At 35.0% G+C, this 10,109-nt stretch overlaps 1 protein-coding gene across 1 annotated transcript; it reads right to left on the bottom strand.

The window, feature by feature from the left end:
* Positions 1-1,220: 1,220 nt before the first annotated feature.
* On the bottom strand, positions 1,221-9,503 carry txndc12 (thioredoxin domain containing 12 (endoplasmic reticulum)). Its single transcript, XM_067363759.1, has 7 exons — positions 9,335-9,503; positions 8,760-8,820; positions 7,506-7,558; positions 6,560-6,633; positions 6,173-6,242; positions 5,671-5,754; positions 1,221-2,121 (listed from the first exon to the last, which is right to left on the bottom strand). Exons 1-7 carry the CDS (start codon positions 9,435-9,437, stop codon positions 2,042-2,044), a joined length of 525 nt encoding a protein of 174 aa, XP_067219860.1. The 5' UTR covers positions 9,438-9,503; the 3' UTR covers positions 1,221-2,041.
* Positions 9,504-10,109: the final 606 nt, after the last annotated feature.

Raw genomic sequence — 10,109 nt, 5'->3', positions numbered from 1 at the left:
TATATCAACATAAAAATGGTTGTAAGTTAGTTGTAATTTCATTAGTACACTCTTAGAAAAAGTTTAACGGGGTTCTATAATTTTAAAGAACCCTTTGTCAAAAAAAATAAAAAATTCTTTATAAGGAGAAATGTCATAAATTATTCCATAATACTTTCATGTTTAACAGTTTTTTTTCTAGTGACAAAGTATGAGTATGTTTCATTCATAAAATGTTTAAAAAAATCTAAATCCATAAAATGATCCCATGATGGGAACCCTTAAAGGGTTCTATATATAGAACAAGTGTATTAATGAGATAATTTCAAGGAAATTTAAAAACAAAATCATAATTGTTGGTCTTCCTGTGCGTTTATGCAACTTTAATGCATTTACCCCACCTTTCAAAAGTTTAATTTATTTGACAGAGAAATCTTTTGCAACATTATAAATGTCTTTACTGTCAATTTAGATCAATTTAATGCATCCTTGCTGAATAAAAGTATTAAATTCTTTCAAAAAGGAAAATGAATATCATAGAGATACTTTTGTAATAGTTTTTTTTTTTTTTTTTTACTGATGTGTCAACAAAAAATAATTTCTATTGTGCTCAAAATACAGTTGAAAAAATGTAGCATATAATTTTTAAATTAGCTTTGTAAAAATCCAATAAGACCCAGGAGAAGGGCCATCCCTTAAAGGTGCAATGTGTAAAATTTTGGAGGACAGTGGAGGAATGCAATATAATATAACTATGTTTTCAGTGGTGTATAAAGACCTTACATAATGAACTGTTTTTATTATCACGGGTTCCCTTGTGTTAAGTCGCCATTTTGTGCCGCCATGTTTCTACAGTAGCCCAAAACAGATATCATCAATACATTGAATACGCACAAAGTAGTAGTAGTAGTCGTCTGGTTTATTAGAAGCAGAGACCGCTCTTTGTTAGAAGAAACCTCATTGCTGGACTGGCTACTCTGCTGTCTCAGACGATGACATCTTTGTCTCATGTCGGCCAGACGGCCACTGTAGCTTCTCCATTTGCTTCGAAAGGGAGGGGTGATTATTGTTGGTTGCAGTTCGCAACCTCACCGCTAGATGCCGCTAAAATTTGCACATTGTACCTTAAAACAGGGCCTGAGACAATATTTCCATAAAGTACCTTTGTAACTAAAATATAAATGTATTAAGTAATCGGTCACTCAACTCTCAGTCGCTATAAGCCAACATTGAAATAACTATTACAATATTTTATATCAACTTTATTTGTAGCCTCATTTTACATATTGGTAAAAAATACAGTATGGCGAAAACAGCAATTCCCTCTCAATCAATCCCCAAAAAAAAAAGTGCCAGTTTACATTACAGGCCTTAAATCAAAAGTATTTTCAATAGTAAAAACCTCTCCTTTAAAACCAAAGGCATCTCCATATATTGAGGACTAAAACTTGGCAAGTTTAAGAGACATTGTTCACATTTCTAATAGCCTTAACATAATAGATCTGTCACACTCATGAAAACAAATCATATGTTAGTTATAGGGGGGTACAGTTTGGGGATTATAAGGCCCTTCATATGTGACTGGGTAACTGAATCAGTTTTACCACAGCTTGCAAGATATGGCTTGGAAGCACAAGAATTGCCTTAGTGGTGTGTTACACGTTTCATAGTCTGACAAAATGTGGAGTGCCCTGAAAATGCAGTCAAGAGAGTTGATTGTTTTCAACATGAATAATCAATATGGACATGTAAGCTTTGAATTTCTGAAACGCAAGACAAAAAAAAAAAAAAACTTTTAGCACCCTGTATGTGACATGGACAGTAAGTATGCTTTGGTTCTCAAAGTAATAACCCAATCTACCGCAAACTGCGATACCTTGAAATATAATCAGTAGATGCATTATAAATTCCTTCATTTTTGAAGCTTGTCTTGTGCTATAGTAGATCAAATGAAATCACAGGAGGAGCTGAGGTTGGGGATGGATGGATGGATGGATCTAGTGTGCCCACGAGAGTGATGTAGTGTTCTAGCTGAGATCTTTCCATGCCACTTCTGCCCTTCTTAGAGTTCATCACCCACGTGAGCGGTCCTGAAGGCATCTCCAGTCAGCTTCTCCTGAGCTTCCTTCATGCTAGCCACAACTGCACATGGAAGAGATGTGTGGTCAACAAACATTTTACTTGTTTTGGTCACAATGTACTTGAGTATCATTTGTTTTTCAAATCCATCTTTAAAGGTGCCCTAGAATTAAAAATTTAATTTATCTTGGATTGAATAACAAGAGTTCAGTACATGGAAATGAAATACAGTGAGTATCAAACACCATTGTTTACTCTTCCTTATATAAATCTCATTTGTTTAAAAGACCTCCGACGAACAGGCAAATCTTAACATAACAACGGCTGTTACGTAACAGTCGGAGTGTACACCCCCAATATTTGAATATGCCAGCTCACGTTCAAGCATTAGACAAGGGCAGGACGTCTGGATGTGCACAGCTGAATCATCAGACTAGGAAAGCAAGCAAGGACAACAGCGAAAATGGCAGATGGAGCAATAATAACTGACATGATCCATGATTACATGACATTTTTAGTGATATTTGTAAAAAGTCTTTCCAAATGTTTCGTTAGCATGTTGCTAATGTACTGTTAAATGTGGTTAAAGTTACCATCGTTTCTTACTGTATTCACAGAGACAAGACTGTCGTTATTTTCATTTTTTAATCACTTGCAGTCAGTATAATTCATAAACAACTTCATTCTTTATAAATCTCTCCAACAGTGTGTAATGTCAGCTTTAGCCACAGAGCACAATCAAACTCATTCAGAATCAAATGTAAACATCCAAATAAATACCATAATTATGCGATTAGACATATTGCATGAACTCTTTGTAAAGAACAATTATGAGGGTTATATTAGCTGTGTGAACTTTGTTTATGCTGTTAAAGGCAAGCGCAAGCTCCATGGGCGGGGAGCGTGAGCATTTAAAGGGGCCGCAGCCTAAATCGGCTCATATTTAATGATGCCCCAAAATAGACAGTTAAAAAAAAAATAATAAAAAAAAAATGTATGGGGTATTTTGAGCTGAAACTTCACAGATACATTCAGGGGACACCTTAGACTTATATTACATCTTTTAAAAAGACGTTCTATGGCACCTTTAAAATAAACCGCACACACTGTCAATCCTGTTAATAAATTTGGGCACAGCTAAAGACAATACAGTGTATTATTATCCAGGCTCATTGGGGAAATGTGCTAGTGGCAACATTTCTGCAAAATGATACATTGTTGTTTCTTGTGTATTTCACAACACTTTAAAAATACAATGTCCATTGAGTCTCGCGTTTACATTAAACTGTTAAAGGGTTCAAGTGACCCAATTCCGATTTTTTCCTCCCACATGGCACAGATCGGATATGACCCACAAACGTATAAGTAGGCAAAAAGCATATAATATATATATATATATATATATATATTCCGATATTCTCAGACCAGTTTCAGGCCTCATTCATACGTGAAAATAAATCTGCTATGAATCGGATACATGCATTTGCTAATACCATGTAAGGGGATATTCCCGTCAATGAGAGTTGTACGTCATTGAAAAAGCAACAGTGGCAAATTACATCAACTGCGATCACATGGCTATTTTCAAGGGAACAATGGAGGACAAAGGCTCAAGCCAGTGTTTTGCCTTTAAAGATGGTGCAAAAAGGAAAAGCTTGTACATTTCATCTGTGTTCATTGCTTTCTGCTTTCTTTTCAACCTAAGCTTTTCCGGGTCAGTACATCTACCTTGGGTTGTTTCAGCAAGTGTATAGTGTAAATGCAGATATTGGATATGGGTCACAAAAAAAAAAAAAAAAAAAAAAAAAATTGAATGAAGTCAAATCAGAAGACTGCAGTGTAAATGCAGCCTAAATGCACATTTAGTTTTATCCAAAAGATTAACATGCAAACGTGAGATAAAAACATTTTCTGAAGAAATCATGCCATTTTAGCTTGCTTCTACAAAACTGACCAGGGGCCTGTACCATTAAACTGGATTAGCTGGCTAGCCAGTAGTAACTTACGCTCCACGGCTAACCTGCTCCGGGGCAGGTTATGTTCTGGGTTAGAGATCTCAAACTGAAATTGGACCAATCAGATGTAAGCTAAGTGACACTGACACACTCAACACAATAAAGTCACTCACCCAGTTTCTCTTCCTCCAAATTAAAAGTTCATTATAGTAAAAACAAATATTTAACGCTGAAATTGTTTGGTTTTAATGATAATATAATTTATATGATATGTATAATTATATGATCTATTTTTATTAATCCATTACATACACGCAAGTTTAGTGTAACAGTAGTTAAGCACTTAGTTTCAATGAATATTAATATATATAGATCATAATATAGGCCTAAATAAGGAGTAAATACTCTTTAAAAATGACAACATGTGACTTTGTATGTTTAAGTCTCTATCGCTATACATTATCAACTATATAAACTAACTTCACAACTTTCACTTACACTGATAGAGAAAGATCATTTCTTTTATTTGTCCTCTTTCACAGACAAGTATTTTCCATTAGTGTAAATGCATTTAATTTCTTCATTTTCAGCGAAAGAGTTTTGAATCGCGCCGACTCTCTCGCGAGAAGTGAATCACAGTTTATTTCTGTTGCAAGGCATGTGATTGGCTGTTTGCCACTGATGTCACGGATTCATGTGCACACACTCCACAAACTCAGGATCAAAGCCAGAGTTGACAGAGAAAGTTGATGATCAGCATCATGGTACCAACAAAGCCGGATTGGAGTGGTTTGGTTTTGTCAACTCAAAACTAATCCTACAACCCTGAGTTTGTTCATCTACCATCATGGTACAGGCCCCTGGTGAGCTACCAAGCAAGTTTACTTATATCAGAAAAGCCATACACATGGGCTGCATTCCAGTTTTTTTTGCCCTTCCCTCAGTTTCGTTGACTTGGATGTACATCAATTTTTATGTTGCACGAGTGCCCACTACTGGCAGAACATTTGCATTGGGCTGAATTGGAACATCCTTGACAATACCCTTGATCACTTGGAATCTGATATGGAGTTGATTTATTATTTACATGTTTTTTCCTTATGAATCTGTTTAATGCAGCATTCTATATGTATATAGGTGTGTTTGGGTTGTTTTAGATATTTAAAAATAATAATATATCACTGACTTGTTTGTGGTGGGGTAAATTAAAAGAGATACGCAGTGACGTCACAATCGCGTTGCATTGTGGTATATGGAGCTGCCTGAAGTGTACATATGAAGTAGACTCGCTCCCTTGGTCAAAATCAAGGGAGCGAGCCATATAATGTCCATATAAACTTCACAAAGTGGAACGCACTTCAAAATGGCGGAAGGGATTCCCAAGAGGGGAAGTGCTTAGGGATGTTCACGGGTGCTTGTCTAAAAGTGGAGTGGAACGCAGCCATGGAGCTGGTTATTTGATGCAAACGTGAAATTATGAAATTGTGAAATTTACGTGAAAAACGTGAAATTTACAAACCATGTACTAATGGTAAAAGTGTTTTGAGGTCATAACATAGTATTGTTTAAGGAATAGGTCTTTATTAATCTATATTTTGGCCCTGTAATCTTTAAAGAATAAAAGTGGTTGGTGTTTAACCATTTACTTTAATCTTACCTTGATCTGCATTGCTGTAGAAGTACTTGTAGTTGGGGTTTCCATTCTTGTTTGTGATCTCAGAGTGGACTTTACCAGTGGGATCTACCAAAGAACAAAAAATATTTTTTCCATCTCTGTTGGGACAGTGGCCTTGGCCATTTACTGACACCTAGTGCTGTGGATGTAGCTTCATGCAAGAGTAAATGCTATTGTAGAAACACTATGATTCATGTATTCTGCAACTGTCCAATAACAGGACGATTACTGAGATAAAGGTAGTCATATTTGGCTGGTTATGCGATGACAACATTTTACCACCCATTAAGTCACAGACTCCACCACTTTTTTTTTTTAATTGCTTTTATATAGGCCACTAATATAGCCTTCATCAAGAAATATCCTTATTTCTGTAGGAGTAAACCTTTTTAATGAGAAAGGAAAAGGAGTCCACCTTCAAGAAATGGTTGATGTTCTAAACTAGTGCATTTGCTTGGCTGATTTGTTTATGTATATAACCTACCGAGAAAAAGTATTCTAGGGATGTAACCACCATCTGGGCTGAAGGCCTCATCTTTAGGCTCTTCTTCATCCTATAGCCACATGGGACATGTAATGAGAAGATGCCATATAATAACCAATACTTACTTGACAATGTGTGTACTAGGGATGTGCCCACCCCAAAGCCTAAATCTGAATTCATAAAGGCATGGAAAATGAATAACACATTCTACTGAGCCTCTAAAGTGACATGCTTTGGTTTACGGAGGTAGTCGGTAACAATATAGTACATCAGATTTAACTTATCATGTGAAGACACAATACACGATATTCAGCTTCGGGCACATCCCTAGTGTGTACTACCACATGTGTTTTCTGTAAAAAAAATAAATAAATAAATTATACTCACCTCCAAGTTAATCATGACAAAGTTGTGAGCCAACTCAGAGATGTCCTTCGATTCAGCAAACTTGGGCTTTAGTGCTAAAGTTATTTTCACAACATAATTAAAGAGTACACTTTAATTATAAAGTAACAGAATAAGCCATACATACACAACTGATCAAAAAATTTCAGGTCAGTAAGATTTGTTTTAATAAATTACGGCCCAGTTTCACAGACAGTGCTTAGACTAAGCCAGGATTAGGCCCTAGTTCAATTTAGGGCATTTAAGTAGCTTTTATAAACATATCCTAGAGAGAAAAAAAAACATCTGTTTGTGTGCATCTTGAGACAAAACAATGACTCTGATATATTTTAAAATAAGTCAGTGCAAGTTGCTTTTAGTTACAACAGCTCACACATGCATTTTAGTCTAGGACTAGCTTAAGCCTTGTCTGTGAAACCAGGGGTAATAGTTTTATACAGCAAAGATGCATTAAATTGATCAAAAGTGTCAGAAAAGACTCATATACTGTGACAAAAAAAAAACCCACCTATTTCAAATAAAAGCTGTTCTTTTAAACTTCCTATTCATAAGCGAAACCTGAAAATAAATATTTTATGGTTTCCACAAAAATATTAAGCAGAACAACGTTTTTCAACATTGACGGTAATAAGAAATGTTTTTTGAGCAGCATTTTAGAATGATTTCTTAAGGATCGTGTAAGTTTTCAGCTTTGCATCACAGGAATAAATTACATTGAAAAATATATTCAAAAAGAAAAAAAAAATGTTATTTTAAATTGTAATATTATTTCACAATATTACTGTTTTTATATTGTATTTTCCAAAACATACAAAAAAAAAAAAAAATTAAATTACTGATCCCAAACTTTTGAATGGTAGTGTACTTCCAGATATTCTGTTGCATATCATTAGCTGTACACTGACAAAAGATTCAACCAGCCACATACCTTTACAGGCACCACACCAAGTCTTATGAATAATGACCATCAGAGGGAGTCCACTGGACAGAACAAGGTCAGAATTATGTTTGAAAATAACATTCAAAAATGAATACTGTATGATTTAAACCTTATGTTAGTTAACTCTCAGTCCCTCACTGACTTAATTAAAAAAAGAATTCTCAAAATTTGGAACAGTTTATTGAACCTGTTGACATATATATTATATATACACACACACACACACACACACACATATACACACACACATATATATATATATATATATATATATATATATATATATATATATATATATATATATATATATATATATATATATATATATATATATACATATAAGTTTGTTGAGTGTCAGACTTAAAGTGTTAGTTCACTCAAAAATGAAATTTCTGTCATTAATTACTCACTGGCTCAAACGTGCTACATAACACACGAAAATGAACCTTATTGGTTCTCGCACGCGTCAAACAAACATACTTGAGCTTCCGTTTACTACAACTGATGTGTGAGTTGATGAACGTGTATATATGAATAAGCCTAAATTCAATCTGTTCATTTGGACTAACCTGCTCAATTCATATGGATTGGTTTTATGATCTCTTTATGAACTTTTTGAAGTGTCAAAGTGATGAATAGCTGTCTATGGAGGGACAGAAAGCTCTCAGATTTCATCAGAAAGATCTTTGTTTTGAACGACATGAGGATGAGTAAATGACGACAAAATTTTCATTTTTGAGTGAACTATCCCTTAAATACATAACATTTTAGGACTTATATACTATGATAAAGGAGAAGATGTAGCACATACTTTTATACTAGTACTTTTTTTTTTTTTTTTTTTCAGAGAACTAAACTGAAGTCCTTTTTTTTTTAATCAAAGCTATGTAATTTCTATTGTGGCGGGTAAAATATATAATCCAATGCCTGATGTATCATATTTCACTTAATAAAAATCAGTAAAGATTTCAGAGCAAAAAGACATGCTTACTAATTTACTAAAAGACCTTTTTCAATCAGACGACAGAAAGCATGTAGTAGATTGTGTGCAAGTTTTTCAGTAAAGTTGATCAAGCTGATAATTTAGAGGCCTTAGAAATGCCTGCAAATATGATACAGTAGGATTTATAGTGTAACAAATTGACCAATTATATTTCTGAAAGTCTGGTATAGGCCTACCTTTCATTAAATCACTTAAACTACAATATTAGAGAGTTGAAAGAGTATTGCAGTCATATGTACCTTGCTTCAGCCTCCTTTCTCCCATCTTCAAGGCTCCGCCAGTGAATGTGGTCCCCAAATCCTATAATAAACACAACAAGTGCAATATAGAGATTTAACTTGATACATCCGGTTGGGAACAACAAGTGTACCTGTTGGAACAAGCCAGGCCTACAACAACAGAACAAAGAGATCTGCCAGAAAACGCCTGTGATTAGAGATCCCATCCCAGTCTTTCATTCAATTCCCAAAAGCAATGACAGAACTGGCTTTGTCGTTAAACATACATAACTCTGGACTCATCTGATCGTTTTTGAACACTTATATTGCGTCTGCAAAATCCCACCAACTCAGGTTTAAGATGCGCTCATATCTGAATAAAAAATACTCCTTTTACCTATACGGGAATAGATATACGGCTCCGTACTAACAATAGGCAGTCATCCTTATTAAGATAGTACTGAGTTTCATCTCGGTCAATCGGGAGTTACATTATATCCGCGTTCCCGGTATGAAGCCGGTGGTCTATACATAGCACGGCTAGCTTTGATAGGGGTTAATCGAAAACGATTATCTAAATGTATTGACATTTTTACCTCGTCCATTGCCATCAGCTAAGACCTGCCCGAAATGTGATGTAATAAAAACCAGTATAAATGAAACCAGCGTAATGTTGAGTAAAGACGACGGCATTTTCATTCCGATGGTCGTTAGCCTTGAGCTGCCTGGATGTTACGGATAGAAACCGCTGGGTCCTAAATCCTGCCGATTAATTTCTTCTTCTTCTTCTTCTTCTTCTTCTTCTTCTTCTTCTTCTTCTATCCTGTTTTACGGCGGTTGGCATCCAGCTTATTGGTGCATTACCGCCCCCTTCTGATCCGGAGTGTGGATCAGCTAATAGGTTTACAATCTTATTTCTTTACCTTCTATTTCCCATTCAATTTTACCCCTTCTTGCCAAATTTGATTTATTTTCTCCCATATTATGCTTTTAACCTCTGGTTTGCTAAAATTAACATGCATTTCTATATTATCTTTCAATAATGCCCTTTTATGCTAGCTTATCTGCCATCTCATTTCCCCTGATCCCTACGTGCGCTGGAATCCACATAAATTTGACCTGACTATGTTGATTAAAGGATATTCTTCTTCTCCTTCTTTTTATTGGCAAATCGCACTTAACAGCATTACTGCCATCTATTGATAACTTTGATCAGAATTATATATTTAAGCCTATTATTAGCCTATAGATTTCCTAGATATCTGAATTTAATATATTTTCAGTGTTAACTCTTTACCCTCTATCCTCCTTACTTCCTCTCGCAATACTCCCTCTCTCTTCATCATAATGCTTACAATTAATAATCACATG

Source organism: Chanodichthys erythropterus, chromosome 16, assembly GCF_024489055.1.
Source record: "Chanodichthys erythropterus isolate Z2021 chromosome 16, ASM2448905v1, whole genome shotgun sequence".
NCBI classification, from domain to species: domain Eukaryota; kingdom Metazoa; phylum Chordata; class Actinopteri; order Cypriniformes; family Xenocyprididae; genus Chanodichthys; species Chanodichthys erythropterus.
This window is presented reverse-complemented; position numbering and strand designations above follow the sequence as displayed.

Excerpts from the sequence above, each read along its gene's own strand:
- txndc12 (XM_067363759.1), bottom strand. The coding sequence starts at position 9,437 with ATGAAAATGCCGTCGTCTTTACTCAACATTACGCTGGTTTCATTTATA. Across the intron at positions 7,559-8,759 it reads AGAAAGGAGGCTGAAGCAAG|TGGACTCCCTCTGATGGTCA; the intron begins GTACATATGACT and ends TGTTCTGTCCAG. Across the intron at positions 2,122-5,670 it reads CTACAGCAATGCAGATCAAG|TTGTGGCTAGCATGAAGGAA; the intron begins GTAAGATTAAAG and ends TTCCATGTGCAG.